The sequence below is a fragment of the Petromyzon marinus genome, chromosome 34, assembly GCF_048934315.1.
Source record: "Petromyzon marinus isolate PM22_M1 ecotype Great Lakes invasive population chromosome 34, UKy_Petmar_22M1.pri1.0, whole genome shotgun sequence".
In the NCBI taxonomy this organism is placed as follows: domain Eukaryota; kingdom Metazoa; phylum Chordata; class Hyperoartia; order Petromyzontiformes; family Petromyzontidae; genus Petromyzon; species Petromyzon marinus.
Window position 1 is genome coordinate 3882306 of NC_133700.1, and position 18983 is coordinate 3901288.

At 56.0% G+C, this 18983-nt stretch overlaps 1 protein-coding gene across 1 annotated transcript; it reads right to left on the reverse strand.

The window, feature by feature from the left end:
• Positions 1-988: 988 nt before the first annotated feature.
• LOC116948541 (uncharacterized) lies at positions 989-12334 on the reverse strand. Its single transcript, XM_076071589.1, has 7 exons — positions 11998-12334; positions 8564-10000; positions 7644-7773; positions 6342-6574; positions 4752-4978; positions 4226-4404; positions 989-3746 (listed from the first exon to the last, which is right to left on the reverse strand). Exons 2-7 carry the CDS (start codon positions 9869-9871, stop codon positions 3460-3462), a joined length of 2364 nt encoding a protein of 787 aa, XP_075927704.1. The 5' UTR covers positions 9872-10000; positions 11998-12334; the 3' UTR covers positions 989-3459.
• Between the last annotated feature and the right edge of the window lie 6649 nt (positions 12335-18983).

Consider the following 18983-nt stretch of genomic DNA (forward strand, 5'->3'; position numbering starts at 1 on the left):
AGCAAGTGCTGTTAGCGAGCACCTCTTAAGGCGGGCACGGCACACAAGGAGTGGTGTGGCCACAACCACGCCCGGCCGCCTTTGTCTCTCCAGTGCTGATGCTTACACATCGCCCCGGGCTTTCATTTAAGACTGAGTTGACCTGTGAATTAATCGCCGGGAATCGAACCCAGGTCGCCGGAATCGTGATGCAGTACGCAAACCACTACCACTCCCCCCCACACACACACATATACTCTGCACACACACACATAATTGCCCCGAATAGCCTCATAGGCTGTAAGGGGGGGGGAGGGCAAGTGCTGTTAGCGAGCATCTATTAAGGCCTGAACTGCGTACGTCAGGTGGGATGTTGGCAAGATCAGAACCGCCCACGCCCGCTCGCTGTGGTCTCTCGCCACGCTCACGCTGCCGTGGGGTTACTCGTTAGAGAGACTGCGTTGACCCTAAGGGAGGTCCGTGTCGGGTTAGTAGTGAGTTAGTTGCCAATTGGTGCGAGTGAGAACAGTTCTTATGGCCAGGAGTCGAACCCAGGTCACGAGATTTAGTAGCCACAGCGGACGACTCCACTCTTCCCGCTCACTATTGGGGGGCAAGTGCTGTGAGCGAGCACCTATTAAGGCCGGCACGGCGCGCACACACACACACACAAAGATAACAGGACAAAGATCCCCCGTATAGCCTTCAACAGACTGTCGGGGCAAGTGCTATAGGGCGAGCACCTATGAAGGCCGGCACAGCACACGAGGAGGTCGGTGGCCAACACCACGCCAGGCCGCCTCTGTCTCCCCAGTGCCGATGATTTACGCACCGCGCCAGGTACTCTACTCATTTTAAGGCTGAGCCCACCTAGAGGAGGCCCAGGACCGCTGCAAATATTCGTCACTGGCGTTAGTGACCGTGAGCGGGCTGCCCCGCACACGCCATGACAATGAACGCGCGCCACGTGTTCGAAGAACCAACCAATAGTCATCCCACAGTCACACAGTCGCAATCGTCGCCATCCTTTATTTAGCCAGGAGAGATCCCATTGAGATTCGTTATCCGCTGCCTAACCTTGGTTGCTGCATAGTAACATCCCCTGTTCATCATTTTGGTCACGGGTATATTTATACGTGAATATTTGTTTAACTTTAACAAAAACCGTTGAATGACGCCACACGGGGGGTCATCCGAAGCAAACCGCTGCTGCTTCTCCTGTCGATTTGGAAATTCCACATTCTATGAGGGTGAATCGTCGTTTTATTGGAGAAGCTTTGACCTCCCCCCCCCCCCCAATAAAGTTTGTTTTATCGCCCCCTGGAGAGATAGTTGGCCGAGTTAATCCCCCCACCACAGCCAAGTAAACATGGAATCTTTGGGCCACGGTTGGTACGACGTTTGCCCGCCTTCGGCATGTGAACTGGGCCTCGGGGCAGGATTTGAACTTGGACCCTTCAGATTACCACAGCGCCAACCTGGCTGATCGTGGAAGGCTCTTTATGAACCACACACATCATCAACCCAAACTCCATCAGCATAACTTTTTGTTTCAACATTTTTGTGTGTGTATCAACCGAAATTGGGCGGTCCTATATTTAGAATTATACCCGCCATAGGAATGTGGAATTTGGACTCTTGGCTCATCGTCATTCCCCGCATACCACGAAGACAAACAAAAAAGTTGCCGTGAATCTCAATGGGCGCCCGCGCTGGTCAAATAAATAAATAACTGACGGACGGACGGACGGACGACCGATGCTGGCATGGGTTCACCCGTGGAGCTAAGGTTCATCGGTGCGACTTTCCGAAAATATTCATTTGCTACACGAGCGTTGCTGCCCGTGCATCGCGTGCTGCGCCACAGTGGGGGAGGAGGGAATAAGTTGCTCGCAACTCTCTGCAGCAACTTTGCTCGCAGTCGCTTCGAGCGCTCTTCCCTGCTGCAATGCCGAGCAGCGCTGCGATTGGCTCGGCGAGTCGTCGAAGGCAACGCAACCGTAAAGATGTTTTTTTTTTGTGCAATGATAGAAGAGAAAAATGTGTTTAATACGAAAATGGTTTTAATGTTTTCCGTTGTATAAAGGTAAATAACAAACTAACATTACATCTCTGCCCTGGTTGGATTGAGGCCCCCTTTTGGGCCAAGCTTCCAGGTCAGATGAGAAGGCCCCGGGGCCCAACCGAAGCCTAAAATGTAAAAGGCAAAGGCGCAGCCGTGCAACTGTTTTATAATCGTCACTGCTGGTGGAAAGGGGCCCTCCCCACTCGCGAGTCATTGGCCTCCTTTCACGGTCTTAACATGGGCGTTGCTGTATCAATAACCAATCCAATAACTTAACCCCATCGGCTAAAGGGGGCACACTTGTGCGCAACTGGGTTTGCGAAGCGGGGAGAACGGGCAACAAGAGCGGCTCGCAGGAAAGTCGCTCCGAGGAACCTTTCCCAACCACAACCCCCATTGATGAACTCGGGTTGGACGGTCCGCGCGTCATCACTCGGTAATGGCTTCCAAGGCATGGCTCGAGTCGCGTCGAGGTTTTTGTTTTTAAAATTCGACTTTTTTTCATCGTTAGAATAGTTCTCTATATTTATAAACGTTCTCTCTCTCTCTTATATTTGTGTATCTATGTATATAAAGTGTATGGTTTCCAGGCACATAATCAATCCCCCCCCCCTCCATAAGAAGAAATAAATCCCCTTCATATTAAAAAAATGCAGTCTATACAGACATGGCAAATGGACACCAGCGATAAAATACCTACAGTATATAAACGTTACAGTATGTATACTGTCTCCTCAACGAAAGAAAACGTTTGGGTGTGTGCTCTCCGATCCAGGTGTGCGATTGACGACACGTGGCGATCAAAGTCTCTAACACCGGGTGGGGGTAGGGGGCTGACACCCCAACAGACCCCTATAACCGCCCCCCCCCCCGCCCCCGCACTTTACATTACACTCCCCAATACAAACACCAGGCACGGGTGTGCAACTGTGACCCGCTCCGATCGACGGTGATGCGATGCAGTCTCGGGGGTGGGGGGAAATGCCCATCCTCTTGTGCCGCATTCTGCCCCGTGCGCTGGGTCATCATCCGCCTGTCGGGTTAACGCCCACACGGGCGACTCTGCAGGTCAACTCCCAAAGTCCGAGTCACCCTCTGGGTCCACGCACCTGTGGGCTCACCTCCACGCTGACATCTGAGTTTCGAGTCCACGTTAGGCCGGACCTATATCCCAGCCCCCTAGGCTCCACCACACGAGTCGTGGGTACAAATCCCAGAGTTAACTAGCGCGGTAACCATGGAGATTATCTTCCGAAGGTCCGCAGGTTCAGTACATCCAATGGTCCAGGCGCTACACGAGCTGTCGAGCGCTCCTCCAAGGCCACCCGTTTGTGGCGGCGGGTCAACGTCGCGGGTTATCGGCGCCGAGTGACGTTACCCCGATAGGTTATCCCGCCGGGTCATCCGCGGGCGCTTCAGAAGGGCAGCGTGTCCATGAGCTTGTCGATGATGGGGGGAGGAGGGACGAGGTCTTCCAGCTTTAGGTAGAAAATCCTCTGCAGCCCCTGGGTGCACAGGGGACGCAGGTCCCTGAGCTGGGAGAGCAGCGCGCTCAGATGCTGCTGGTGCTGCTGCTGATGATGCTGCTGCTGATGATGCTGCTGATGCTGCTGCTGCTGCTGATGATGATGCTGCTGCATGGCTGCCAGGACCCGTGTCCTCAGCTCCTCCACCCGCAGTGGATCCTGAAGGCCGTGGCGGTCTGAATGGGGCGGGTCAGAGAGAGGTTTAATTAAACTCGCAGCACCGCCACGAGGAGTAACACACACCTATGGCTAATGATGCAGCGCTGACTACGCGTGTACGTACACTCTGTGTATATATCTTCACACGTGTGTGCGCGCACATGTCTGCGTGTATCCCTGCGTTGTGGGGAGCTGTGGTGCAGTGCTTAGGGCGGCTGCGCTACGAACCCCGCATCCCGAGTTCGATTCCCGCTCACAGCCGCAACATCTGCACCGAATATCTGAACCGGTCCTGGGGCTCCCCTAGGTCGATTCGGCCTTAAAACGAATGGCGATGTGTAGACATCGCCACCCGGCGTGGTGTTTGGCCACCCACACGCACGCTCAAAGGTGCACCGTGCCGGCGTTCACACGAACTGCTCGCGAAGAGCCCTTGCCCCGACAGTCAGCCAGAGGCTGCACGGTGGACCTCCTCCGTCTCTGCGTGCGCACGCACCGCTGAGGAGCACCAGCGTCGCGAGGAAGGCGAGGGAGTCTGTGTGCGGCTGCAGGGCGCGCAGGCCCCGCGCGAACTCCATCACCGGCTGGAGCCACTGGCCGAAGGCGGGCGCACACGTGGACACGTGCAGCGCCTGGCCCGTGCAGAACACGAGGCGGCCACGGCCTGGGTCCGAGCTGCGGGGCGGACAGAGAGACGCACGCGGGACCACTGGGTTAGAGACGCCAGCGCGCAGGGCCGACAGCGGGGACAGCAGAGACGCAGAGAGGCGAGCGATGGCACCGCGGAGACGCGTCGACGCAAGGGGGTTAGAGGGGCACCGAGACGCGGGGACGCGGCGTTACAGGGGAAACGAAGTGCGGTGTGAGAGCGGACACGTGAACAAGAACTTGCGATGAAATGGTTCGAGGGGCTAGGTGGCATCATCCCAGATCCTTACATGGGGATTCCCTCGCCTGCTCGATCCCACCCCCCACTCCACCACCACCACCACCTTCCCCCCCATCCCCCGACCCCTTCTCACCTGAAGGCAAGGTGCAGCACAAAGAGCTCCAGGAGCGCGGACTCGAGGAGAAGGCCGCGGTCGTGGGCGCAGAGGCCCCGGAGGCCCGGCGTGCGGTCGGCCCAGGCGGCGAGGGCACGCGCGGAGGCGGCGAGGAGGGAGTAGAAGAGGCTCACACTCTCCGCGTCCGACACGCACGGGGACGCGGGGCCCTGCTGCTGCTGCTGCTGCTGTTCCGTGGACTCGCACTGATGGGCGAGAGAGAGGGAGAGAGGGAGCGGGCGGGCGGGGGAGAGGCGAGAGGCGGGGGTGAGTTTTGTCGTCTTTTTTTTCTCCGAGGGACGATCGGCAGTGCGCCGGCAGCCGAAGGACCGCCGCTGCCGATGGCCAGCCGTGTGTCGAAAAAACTCTGGGCCCGGCTTGACATTGAGTGCCTGTGAACACCTGGCAAGTTGGCCAGCGTTGTCTCAAGCACGGGGCCTCGCTCTGCTGCTGCTGCTGATGCAGGTGATGATGATGATGAGGCACTGAATGTCAAGACCGGACCAGATATTGTTTTTTTATCGCGTTGAACCAAATGCCGCTGATGGGATGTGTAAAAAATAAATACTTGTGCATGTGGAAATGTATACGTACGTATGGGTGTATGTAAGTATGTAACACTATGATCGCATACATAGGTATGTGTATGTAATCATATTATGTATATCTAGGAATGTATGCGCTGTATGAAATGTATGTATGTCTATATATATTGATTTGCGTGTATGCACGTAATACTCTGCATGTCTGTCGGTCTAGGAATGTGCGTGTGTGTGTAATAGTGTACTTGGTATGTCTATCTATATATCGAGGTGTGTGTGTATATGTACGTGCGTGTATCTGCCTGTCTGTGTGCGTACACGTGTGTTTGTGTGTGTCAAAGTGTGTATGTGCGCGTGTTTTTTAGTTGTTTTGTACGTGTGTGCACGTGTCTGTGTATGTGTACCCGTATGTGTGTACACGTGTATGTGTGTGTACACGTGTCTGTGTATACGTGCCTGTGTATGTACACGTGTCTGTGTGTGTGCACGTGTGTGTGTACACGTGTCTGTGTACACGTGCCTGTGTGTGTGCACGTGTCTGTGTGTATGTACACGTGTGTATGTACACGTGTGTATGTACACGTGTCTGTGTGTGTGTACACGTGTGTATGTACACGTGTGTGTACACGTGTCTGTGTGTATGTACACGTGTGTATGTACACGTGTGTGTACACGTGTCTGTACACGTGTCTGTGTGTATGTACACGTGTGTATGTACACGTGTCTGTGTGTGTGCACACGTGTGTATGTACACGTGTGTGTGTACAGGTGTCTGTGTGTGTGTACACGTGTGTATGTACACGTGTGTGTACACGTGTCTGTGTGTGTACACGTGTGTGTACACGTGTGTACACGTGTGTGTGTACACGTGTGTGTGTACACGTGTGTGTGTACACGTGTGTGTGTGTGTGTGTGCACGTGTCTGTGTGTACACGTGTGTGTGTGTACACGTGTGTGTGTGTGTACACGTATGTGTGTGTGTGTGTACACGTGTCTGTGTGTGTGTACACGTCTCTCTCTCTCTTACCCTGGAGTAATCCAACTTGGCCAAGTCCGGCATCAACTCCTTGTGCGCCGCGAGAATACCGGCCAGGAGCCCCGCCCCTCCATCCCCCGCCAGGAGCCCCGCCCCTCCACCCCCCGCCAGCCCCGCCCCTGCACCCCCCGCGGGTCCCGCAGCCGTCGCCGGCCCGTCCTGCGGGCTCTTGGGTTTGGATGGAAGGCGACCACGGCGACCCTTGAGGCTGTCCGTGCGAACCACTGCACGGGGACGGAGAGAGAGGAGGAGAGGGGGGGGAGACGTTCGGCTCTGATTCCCACGGGAGCACCGGCACCCCATGTGCGCGTGTACGTCTGCGTGTATGTCTGCCTGTCGCCTGTGTGTATGTCTACGTGTATGTCTGCCTGTCGCCTGTGTGTATGTCTGCGTGTATGTCTGCCTGTCGCCTGTGTGTCTGTCTGCGTGTATGTCTGCCTGTCGCCTGTGTGTATGTCTGCGTGTATGTCTGCCTGTCGCCTGTGTGTCTGTGTGCGTCTGCCTTCGTGTCAGCGAGTGGGGAGCGGCGGTGCAGCGGTGAGCGCGCTGCGCTACGAGCCCGGCCGCCCGAGTCCGATTCTCGCTCCTCACGGGCCAACACCGCTGACGATTATCTGAACTGGTACCTGGGCTTCTCTTGTTGTCGACTCGGCCTCAAATGAGTATCTCGTGTGGGTGTGTAAACGTCGCCACTGGGGTGACAAAGGCGGTCCGGCGTGGTGTTAGCCACCCAGCCCCTCGTGTACCACGCCAGGCTTCATTAGGTGCTCGCTGTCAGCACTTGCCCCAACAGTCTGTTCAGGCTATACGGGGGATCTGTGTGTGTGTGTCAGCGAGCTGGCACAGGTGGTTCATCTGCAGGTCAACTCAGTTGACCTGTAGCAGCACGTGGGTCTGTCTGGCGACCTCTTGCCAGCAGCGAGCCTTCGACACTTCACATGATGGCCTCAGAGTGCACCTAGCTTGGCACAGTCGCTGTTTCAGTGGCGTCACCGCCACTTGGTGGCGAATATCGGCTGCTGCGATGTGTGTATATGTACGGTATATGCGGAGCCGTATGGAAGCGGTTAGCGCACGTAACGTGGAATTTCCCTCGCCAACGGATACCTGGTGCAGTGCGTGTACACAACAGCACTGGGGCGAGACAAAGGCGTCGTGGCGGCGGGGTGCTGGCTACCAAACCGTGCCGGCTCTTATAGGCAGGCTGCTACTCGCTAACAGCACTTGCCCCAACAGTCTGGTGAAGTCTATAGGGGGGACCTTTGTCTGTGCGTGGGTCGAGTTGGCACTCACCTTCTTTCACCATGCCCACGCCCAGACACTTCTGGAAACGGCAGAATTGGCATCGGTTGCGTCTCCTCTTGTCAATGGGGCAACTCCGACTCGCCAGGCACACGTAGCGCGCTCCCTTCTGCACCGTGCGCTGCGCAGACAAACACGTCGTCACGCACCGTCATCATCACACATCATCATCAGAACACCGCCACCCACCGTCATCATCATCATGATCATCAAAACACCGTCACACATCGCCATTATCATTTCAACATCCTCACACATCGTCGTCACTTCGACATCGTCATCACCGTTATATAATTACAACCTCGTGACGCATTGTCATTATCACACTTCATCATTATCACATCATCATCATTTCAATATCATCGCCATCATTATCACGTACTCAAGAGAAAATAAAAACACTCGTCATGGGCGCCGTCACACGGCTCTCGTGGTTACTCGCAGCGAGCAGCACTTGCCCCAACAGCCAAGTAAAGGCTATACGGGGGATCTGTGTCTGTTGTGCGAGTTCCAAACTCGTTGCACTGATCCCAATAGTCTACAGAGGGTGTCTCTGTGCGCGCAGCGGTTCGATTCCCGCTTCACGGCCAACATCGGTGACGGCGAGGATCTGCACCGATCCCGGGGACTTCGTCAGCTCGACTCGGCCCTCGACTAAACGACTTTCCCTTGGTGCGGTGTGTGCGCAAAGCGACCACCGACTGGAGGGAGAGACGAAGGCGGGTCGTGGCGCTTAGCCAACACCGCCTGCGTCGTGGTGAAGTGCAGGCGGCGACCGCCACTCGACGCTACTCGCGAACGGCAATTGCCCCCGACATTGTGTGCGTGAAGGCTATGCGGGGGACCTTTGTCTTTGTGCGTTCACACAGGTGTGTGCCCAGCCCCCTTCCCCCCGCCCCCGACCCGCTCACCTTGAAGAATCCCTTGCATCCCTCGCACGTGCGGACCCCGTAGTGCTGGCACGCCGCGTTATCCCCACACACAGCGCACATCCCCTCGCCCGAGCCCTGCTGCTGCTGCTGCTGATGCTGCTGGTGGTGGTGCTGCTGATGTTGATGGTGATGATGATGATGCGGAGAAACCTGTCCGGTCAGCTCCGTCGTGGCCACCATCCCCGTTCCAAACGCGGGCGCCCCGACGCCGCACGGCGGGAATGAGAAGCTGTGCACGGCACCCTGCGAAACGACGGGGCACGGAGACGACGAGGAGGAGGAGGACGACGACGAGGAGGAGGAGGGAGAGGCGATGGAGCGGCGCGTGAAGCCGGAGAGATCGTGAGCCCCCGTTGCTGTGGGGGTGTCCGGCGGGGACTGCGTGCATGCGAAGGGGGGCAAGAGCTGCTGCTGCTGCTGCTGCATCTCCGCATCGGGGATCCCGCAGCAGGAACCCGCGTAATGGGACACTCCCCAGGGGCAGCCCTGCTCAGATTGGGAGGCGGCAACGTCGTAGAGCTGCCGCCGCTGCTGCTGCTGCCGCCGCTGCTGCTGCTGCAAATGCGGCGACGTCGGCGGAGAGGAGGGAGGCGAGGGGAGGAGGTGGAGCGAGGACGCGGCGAGATGCAGGTCTTCCAACTTGGGCTGCTGCTGCTGCTGGTGGTGATGCTGGTGCTGGTGGTGCTGTAGGTGCATTTGCGGGTCCTGCTGTAGGTGATGCAGATGCTGCAGCTGCATGTGGCAGGTGTAGTCCACGTGGGGTTCCGTCTTGACCGCCGCGTGCACCTGGGCCGAGACGGTGTCGAACGGCAATGCGCTCTGGTGGTGGTGGTGGTGGTGCTGGTGCCGGTTCCCGTGCGCTTCCGAGAAGAATGCGAATCCGCCGGGAAGAGAGGCGACGGGCGATGAGGACGAAACGACGGCGTTGGAGGAGGCGGACGAGGAGAAGGGCGAGCAGGACGAGGAGGACGAGGAGGAGGAGGAGCAGGGCGAGAACGCGCTAATCGCCGCCGCGTCCGCATTCACGATCTCCATGCTGAAGCGGAAAAAGTCTGGGCCCGTGAGCTCGCTCAGCAGGCGCTCCTCCTCCGCCTCGGCCGACGGCAGCTGGGGGAACGCGGCCGCGTGGAGCAGCGAGGAGGCCTCGCCGGCGGGTCCCAGCGGGGACCCCACCGAGACCCCCGTGGCGGCGAAGGGGACGCGCGCGGCGCACGGCATGGCGCCCCGCGGAGAGGGGTAGGAGGAGGAGGAGGGCGCTTGGCGACTGCTGCTGCTGCAGACGCTCATGCCGGCATCGCGCTGCGCGGGACAGGGCGCGAACCGGGACGTGGCCACCTGAGCGGCCAGGGTTCCCCGAGAAGAGATCGCCCGCTCCTTGGAGAGAGGGACGCGGTGGTTGTGGAGGCGGTGGAGCTGCTACGGGGGGGGGGATAGATGGACAGATGTCAATTATAAGCCGTGGACAGGTGGGTGGGTAGACGTGTAAGAGGGTAGACATGTGGGTGGGTGAACAGGTGGGTGGGTAGATAAGTTGGTGGGTAGGCATGTAGGAGGGTAGATAGACAGACGGGTGGGCAGATACACACGTAGACATGGTAGGCAAGTGTAAATGTAAGTGTTTACATGTGTGAGAGTGTATGTGTGTATGCATGTGATTGTGTGTACGGGTCCTGCTCATGACCACCACCAGTGACGATTATCTGAACCAGTGCTGGGCCTCCTCTAGGTCGACTCAGCATCAAATGGGTATCTGGTGCGGTGTGTAAACATCGCCACTGGGGAGACAAAGGCGGCCGGGCGTGGTGTTGGCCACCCACCCCCTCGTGTGCCGTTGCCGGCCTTCATAGGTGCTCGCTAACAGCACTTGTCCCAAAAGTCTGTCAAGGCTATACGGGGGATCTTTGTCTTTTGTTTGTACGTGAGCGAGCGAGTGTACGTACGTGTGTGTGTGTGATTGTGCGAGTGTGTCAACCACGCGTGCCAGCGGGGGGTGTGTGTCAAATGCGCGAGGCGAGGATCGTAATTCCAGATGCAAACTCGATCCTCCCCCCCCCCCCCCCTTTACACTCACCCAACCCCCATGAGCAGTAGTAGCATCATCAGAAGCAGCATCAGCAGCAGCATCAGCAGTAGTAGCATCATCAGAAGCAGCAGCAGCTTTGTAAGCATATCACATTGCACAGTGCATTCATTGCCCGTGTGCAGTGGCAGCTGTGCTCTTTATATCCCTGCAGTGATATCCACCGCGTGTTAAAGTCGAAGAGCGTGGAGGTTTAACGGTGTAAACTTGATCATACGAGTTTAACACGTAGGCTTTCGCGAACCAATATTATTTCTAATAATATGAATAGTAACAATGGTAACGCCCCCTGCGGTGGGTATGCAAATGAGTGCAGTGCTCGTTAATTACAGGATTGCCATAAGAGACTTTATTGACAACGCATGTCAAATGAACTCGTTATCATCATGATTCTGCAGGGCACGGATTCACCCCCTTTGGCCACGTGTTTGCACGCTCGCGCAAAACCGCTGCATTCACGCCGCAACTTTCAACACCATCATCATCAGCAGCAGCAGCAGCACTCTCATCATGATCAACAGCAGTAGCATCATCACCCTCATCATCAGCAGCATCGTCATCATCATCATCTCATGAAACGGAGCGCGCTTTGCAAAGGCTGCATGGCCAGGGACGAAGACAGCCACGCAACCCACAGCCCTGGAAATGCCAGCTCCTCCATCCTCCATCATCACCACCTCCACATCATTGCCTCAAAGGTGGAGGGGGCCACGGCAGTGGTGGCCGAGCGGGCAACCCGAGTTCCAACTTGAGAAAGTCACCACCACCACCAACCACCGCCCACCCACTCACCAACACCGTCACCACGATTCGCCATCGCTACCTTCCTTCTGCCGTTATTACCAGTTGCGCAAGTCAGCACCCGACCTTCCCATGTGTGTGCGCGCGTGTGTGCACCACCTACGATATCAATTCAGCGATGCACCACCGCCGCTCTCCCCCAACCCACAAATATTAGGTGCTCCCCACCTCCTCCTAAAAACCGAAATCTGTGCATTTACCATCACCAGTTATATCATTTACGCAGTGCATCCCACTCCTCCCCCCACCAATGCACAAATACAAATCGAACCTGCCAGATCGAAGCTGACATTTGAGACAGCAGCTCAGCGGGCACGGCGACTTGATCGCAACACCGCGCCAGAGGCTCTGCGATACGAACCAACGATGCAGCACGGACCCAAAGTGACCGCAAGATGAGCTCAGCTGCGCAGGTGTGTTCACACAGGTGGGTGCCCCCCTGCCCCCCTGCCCCCCCTGCCCCCCCTGCCCCCCCCCCTGCCCCCGATTCACTTCGTAGCGAGTTTTGATACAGGTGAGGAGGACGTCTTACCGTGACTCCCACAAAGAGGTGGGGGGAGGGGCGCAGTTGAAGGGCGTCGATAAAGAAGACGCAGCGATGATGTCTTCTTGCTGTCAAAATCCCAAAGGTGTCGTGCTCCGTGCCACAGGTGCGGCAGCGGTTGATAAGTCCTGCGAGTAGCTCCCCGCGTGAGCAGCTCCGTCAATGATTGAGAGACTCGTGAGTGAGAGACTGACTCGTGCGTGTGCTCGAGAGAGACTCGTGTGTGTGTGTGGGAGGGGAGATGGGAGATGAGAGAGAGGGCGAGATCAAGACTCGCGCGCCTAACAGGAGCGCCGCGGGTTCTGTGCGCGTGCACGCCGCCTCGCCGCGCTTTAAGTAGGGGGTGACGCGCGTCACGAAGCCCCGCGAGCCAATGGGGCCGCGCGCGCGGAGGCGGCTCGTGACGGCCGTCGGAGCTGCCGTGACGCCACTGCCCCCCCCCACCTCCCGGTCGCCCGCGTCTCTCTCCGCTGGCTGCGTGCGCGCGCACGAGCGCGTTCCTGTTTCCACGCGCGGACAACCCCCTCCATCCCCTCCCCTCCACCCCCCTCCGTCTCGGCTTCCCCCTCCCCTCCCCCCGCCGTCCACCACCTCCCCCCTCCTCACTCTCTCCATTCCTCGTTCGCCTACATGTCTCCCTTAACACCTCGCATGCCCTACCCTACGCCTCCTCCGCACCGCGCACGCCTACCCATTCATGTATCACCTCCCCTCCATTCTCCCACCCCCTCCTCCACCAAAACATCAACAAACCCATCAACTCCCCCTCTCAGCACTCCCCCTCAATTCCTCTTCTCCTCCTCCTCCTCCTCCCCTACATCGCGTGCATCCCCCCCCTTCCCCACGTCCCAATTCCCAAACAACAAATCCCCACCCGCCCGCTCTCCTTCCTCCCCTGTCCCACGCCGCTCCTGCGCCCCCTTCCTCCCGAGAAACCCCTTTGCAGCACCCCCCTCGGCCACCCCCTCGTCATGATCACCGCTCCCGCCGCGCACGGGGGCCATCGCGACTCGATCATTTGACGCTTTTTTTTTGTTTGCGGCAGCATTGCAAATCGACTCGTGGGCGCGACCCCTACGGGTTTTGCTCGCTTTCCTGGGTGAATCACCACCACCTCGAGAAGATGGACACGCGAGGAGGAGGCGGAGGGAGGGGGAAACCAATATTTTGTTTTAATTGTGCACGATGCAACGCGTCTTATTGCGATGGTAATAATCGATTGCAATCAATTCATCGATGCGTGCATCTCACCCCCCCCCCCCCAAACCCCCCCCCCCCAAACTCGCCCATCTCTCTGTCTCTCACCTCCACCACCTCCTTTGCCCCTCCTTCCTCCTCCACGCATTTCCCTTACTCACCCCGATACCCCTCCCCCCCCCACTGCCTCTCTCGCCCATTGACGTCACCCCCCGCAGCGGAGCGCGCGCCGCGTCCGCCCCCGTGACGCACGCGGCGCGCGCCCGTGACGCACACGCGCGGCTAAAAATAGTCGCGCCGAGGGGGCGGGGCCTGCGTGGGCGCCGGGGGATGTGGGGGAGGGGCGGTGGTTATTTTTGGCCTCTTTCCGCGCCGCGCCGAGTGAAATTTGGATGAATTGGGGGGTAAATTTAGGAGCTCGAGCCGGGGGGATGGTTTTGCGTGGGAGTGGAGTGAGGATGAGAATGGGCGGTGGTGGCGGGGGGGGCATCTGGACAGCTATTCCCGTCGCGACCCCAGCTGGGGTTGGCTTCGCCGTCGTCGTCGTTGCTGATGTTGTTGCTGATGCTGCTGCTGCGAGTCTAATTGTGGCGGCCTTCGGCGCGTGGTTAAAACTGATGTTGTTGCTGATGCTGCTGCGAGTCTAATTGTGGCGGCCTTCGGCGCGTGGTTAAAACGCATGCGCGTTCATAGAGACACACAGACACACGCAGCTGGGACTGGGCTCGGATATTCGTCATTGATGTCATTGATGTCATTGATGATGGGAATCGAACTCGGATAACCAGGTCCGTAGCGCAGTGCGCTAACCGCTGCGCCACCTCTCCCAAAGTACAAAATGACAAATATTCCTCCCCCATATAAACTTAACAGACTGTTGGGGCAAGTGCCGTGCGCGAGCACATTAGTGCACGAACAAAGACAAAGATCCGCTATTTTATATTCGATATTTATTCAATTTTATATACTTCAGCCCCTTGGTGTTAGACTTTTAACCCTTATTATTATAGTAAGACTTGTTTAAAACTTATTTAAGATTTTAGATTCCTATATGTTGAATGTATGCACCATCCTGCCAAAGTAAATTCTGTGTCGGTGTGAACTTACATGGCGAATAAAACCCTTTCTGATTCTGATTCTGAATAGCCTCAACAGACTGTTGGGGCAAGTGCACAAGCACGCGCACACATTCACATGTGCCCCACACTCATGTGCACACAGCACAGCGTGCTCTCACAACGCATGCTAAGACACACGAGAGTGTGCACACACAACGACACAGCGGACAGACACAACACAACGTTGAGCGCACATACAAAGACCAAGATCCCCCGTATAGCCTCTAATAGAATGTTGGGGCAAGTGCTGTTAGCGAGGCCGGTACGACACATACGACGGGGTGGGTGGCCAACACCACGCCGGGCCGTCTTTGTCTCCCCTATGATGAAGTTACACACCGTGCACCAGGTACTCACTCCAGTGTAAATCGACATGTGCGCATACCACACGTGCAGACCATGCCCATCACCTGCACCGCGAGAGTTTCACGATCTGCTGCTGACGATTCAGATGATAATAAGGTTTAATTTTGAGGCCAGTATTTGGCCACGTGACAGTGACTGGGGAGAGGATATTGTATAGGGTTAGGGAATAGGGTTCAGAGGGTAGGGCTATAGGATAAGGGCTAGATAATAGAGTTCGGGGAATGGGGGTTAGGGGATAGGGTTTTGGTTATATGATTGAGGATATGGGATAGGGTTTTGGATAGAGGTTACGAATAGGGATTTGGGTGATATGATAGGGGTTAGGGTTATAGGATCATGGTTACGGGATAGGGGTTAGGGTTATAGGGTAGGGGTTACGGGATGGGGTGAATGTTATAGGATCGGGGTTGCGGGATAGGGGTTAGAGTTATAGTATAGAGGGTGCGGGTTTGGGGGTAGGGTTATAGGATGGCGGTTACGGGATGGGGGTTCGGGTTATGAGATAGCAAATAATTCAGCATCAACATCATGGTTGCCATTTACAAGAAAACATTCACCTACTACAAAAAACCCCGGTGGGTAATGCCAGGAATGGTCATCACTGGGCCTTAACTGGCTTACACCGGCGGGGGTTGGGACGGAGGGGTGGCTTGAGGGGAGCTCAGCAAAAATACGAGAATCGTTACAGGAATAGAGGAAATTGTTAAAAATAAAAAAATCCCGGCCCTGATTTAGAACTGGGGACACGCGCGCGCCGCCCTGTGACAACGCACGCGGGGCTTCGGAAATAGCCGCGCGAGGCTCCACCACCCCCCCCCACCACCACCAACCCCCCCCACCACCAACCCCCTCTCTCTAATTAGCGCCCCCACCGACTCCCACGCCGTCGTGTGCGCGTCACACAGACCCACGCAAGCTGCGTCACGGCTTCTCGCGTGCCCCGCCCACTCCCCACTTTTCCTCCCCCGCCCACTTCTCTTCCCCGTCACTCCACACGGAGAGGCACTTTCCAGTGATAAGCAACGCGGCAGGCAAGTGCGGGTGGTGGTGGTGGGGGAGGGAAATACTCTCCCTCTGTGTGGGGGGGGGGGGGGTAAGAGGGGGGAGTAAGAGGGGGGGTTAGAGGGGGGGGTAAGAGGGGGGGTTAGAGGGGGGGTTAGAGGGGGGGTTAGAGGGGGGCGTTAGAGGGGGGTTTAGAGGGGGGGTTAGAGGGGGGGTTAGAGGGGAATTAGAGGGGGGGTTAGAGGGGGGGTTAGAGGGGGGGTTAGAGGGGGGGTTAGAGGGGGGGTTAGAGGGGGCGTAAGAGGGGGGAGGGGGTAAGGGGGGGGGAGTTACCCTCTCTCTATGCATGGTGGGTGGGTAGGGGGGGTTACCCCCTCTGTGTGCATGGTGGTGGGGGGGGCTAGAGGGGGGAGGGAGGGGGCGAAGTTACCCCCTCTGTGTGTGGCGGAAACAGTGGCGTAGCCCGCGGAGTGGGCAGGCGGCGGGACTGCGATGCAAGAGAGGGGAGAGGCAGATTGGGAGGCCGGGGGAGAGAGGGAGGGAGGCAGGGGGACCCCATTTAGCTGGCCGGGGAAGGGGGAGGAATCCCCGGTTTAATTTCTCGCTCACCGGAGCCCTCGGCAAACACGCTGAGCAACTAACCCGCATCGTGGCACCCCGTCGACTCGCCTCGATCTGCGATAGAGACCCATAGACGTACACAGAGGCAGGGAAGACTTACAGAGACATGAATATGGACGTAGCGACGCATAGGCAAATGCAGTACAGAGACCTATAGATTTACAGAGACCCACATATTTGCAGAATCCCATTTACTTAGACAGAGAAGAGAACCATAGTCGTATATACAGCCAACTATACAGACGTATGCAGACCAAAAGACAAAGAGACCCATATTACAGTACTTTATAGACACCCATAGACGACTTACACAGCGAACCAAATTTACATTAAGACCCATAGAAACCCATAAACTTACGTTGAGACACGTAGATTTACACAGACCCATATACTTACACAGAGACCCGTGTACTTAAACGAAGACCCATGGACTTAAACAGATACCCATAGACGTATATACAGAGATTGATAATATTACACAAACCCCCGTAGGCTTACACAGAGACCCATGGACGTAGACAGGGATTGATCGTGCGGCCAGAGTGGCGAGACGTCATCTCCCTCGTCTGGGTATGGAGGAGTGCGTGGGCTCGACTCTGACGACTGGAGTTTGCATGTTTCTCTCCCCGTGGTCGCGTGGATATATTTCCGGGTCCCCCAGTTTTTCCCTCCATATTTAGAAACACGCGTTTTCTGAGTATTTAGCTGCTATAAATTTCCACGTGATAAGCCACTTTCGTTCAGCAATCTTTTGTCGCCAGTTCGCTTCTAGAAAATTAGCTATATAGGTCAGTAGGCCTTACCTGGTAAAATAAAAAAAAACAGCTTCGTTTATATTAGATAGCATTAGACAGATACCCACAGACACCCCATCTAGAGACTCATAGACTCACATCGAGACCAAAATATTTACGCACACTTATCATGGCCCATAGACTTACAAAGAGACCTATTGAAATGCATAAAGATCCGTACATTTGCATATAGACTCTGCAATTTAAAAGGCCGATAGATATATGCGGATATCCATATACGTGCAGAGAGAGACGGATATGTGATGTTTGAGTAATTACTTAGTTTGTAAATTACTTTATCAATGATACAATGCACCACGAGAGCACATCGTGGCTTTGTTTTCCTCAATTGGACTTTGTCTCCGTGTGGGGTACAGCCGGAGAACCCGGAGAGAGCCCAACACCGCAGAGGGGACAGCGCTCGATATCCCTTAGAGAGAAGCGTAGCCCACAATCACAATACATACAGGCCTCAGAAGTGGATTACAGACATCAAAAGTGGATTATAGGCCTCAGTAGTGGATTACAGCCCTCAGTAGTAGATTACAGCCCGCAGTAGTGGATTACAGGCCTCAGTAGTGGATTACAGCCCTCAGTAGTGGATTACAGCCCTCAGTAGTGGATTACAGGCCTCAATAGTGGATTACAGCCCTCAATAGTGGATTACAGCCCTCAGTAGTGGATTACAGGCCTCAATAGTGGATTAAAGCCCTCAGTAGTGGATTACAGGCCTCAGTAGTGGATTACAGCCCTCAGTAGTGGATTACAGGCCTCAATAGTGGATTGCAGGCCTCAATAGTGGATTACAGCCCTCAGTAGTGGATTGCAGGTATCAGTAGTGGATTGCAGGTATCAGTAGTAGATTGCAGGCCTCAATAGTGGATTACAGCCCTCAGTAGTGGATTACAGGCCTCAGTAGTGGAGTATACGCCTCACTGGATTACACCACTTAGTAGTGGATTACAGGTGTAGTGGCATCCACGAGACACACACTTGTTCTTGGAGGCAACACGTTTATTCTAACGCCTCAACAGGGTAACTACATAAACGCAACACAGGTAACTCTGTACTCGGGTCTACTACCTAACCACACAACGGGATACTACATAGTGGTAACCACCACGGGGTAACTATATAACCGGACCAGGTCAGTTAACACACTGCCTGGTCCACGACTAACAAGCCCCAAAGCCCGGAGACCGAAGAAACTTAGACGAAGAGTTGATTCCCAGAAGACAGCCCAGATTGCTCTCGGGACTCGGTTCTTATGCTCCTAAGCGTGGCCTGGCTCCGCCCTCGGCCACACCCTCTTCTGGATCTTACCAGAAGAACGAGGACCCTACACCATGTGTCCCATTACTTCTTCTCTCCGGTCACGTGCCCTCTCGGATTCACCCAGACTATTACGTCCTCCCATGCCCCCTCTCTGCAGTCACCAGAGCCATGTCCCTCATGGACTCTCCTTGGTGCCCCAGCACACGCCGCTGACAGAGAGCGCCATTCACACCCCTGGTTCTCATTGGAACTGCAACTGGCGCCAAGTGCCGTAGTGACCCCATATATGTCACTACACAGGCATCAATAATGGATTACAAATTCCAGTATTGGATTACAGGCTTGAATAACGGATTGCAATCGTGATGAATTTCAAACGTCGGTAATGGATTACAGGAGTAATGGATTACTGGTGTTATTCAATAATAAATCATCGTATAGGATATACAGGCGTTGTCAATTCACTTCTGGATGAAGGCCCCCCACTCTGCAATGATCATGGGGCTTGCTTGACCATACTTCACCACACTGGTCAGTACGGCTTGGTAAAGGTGTGGGTGGGAGGGCGGGGACTCAAAGCCCGGTTCACTCGCCACTGACG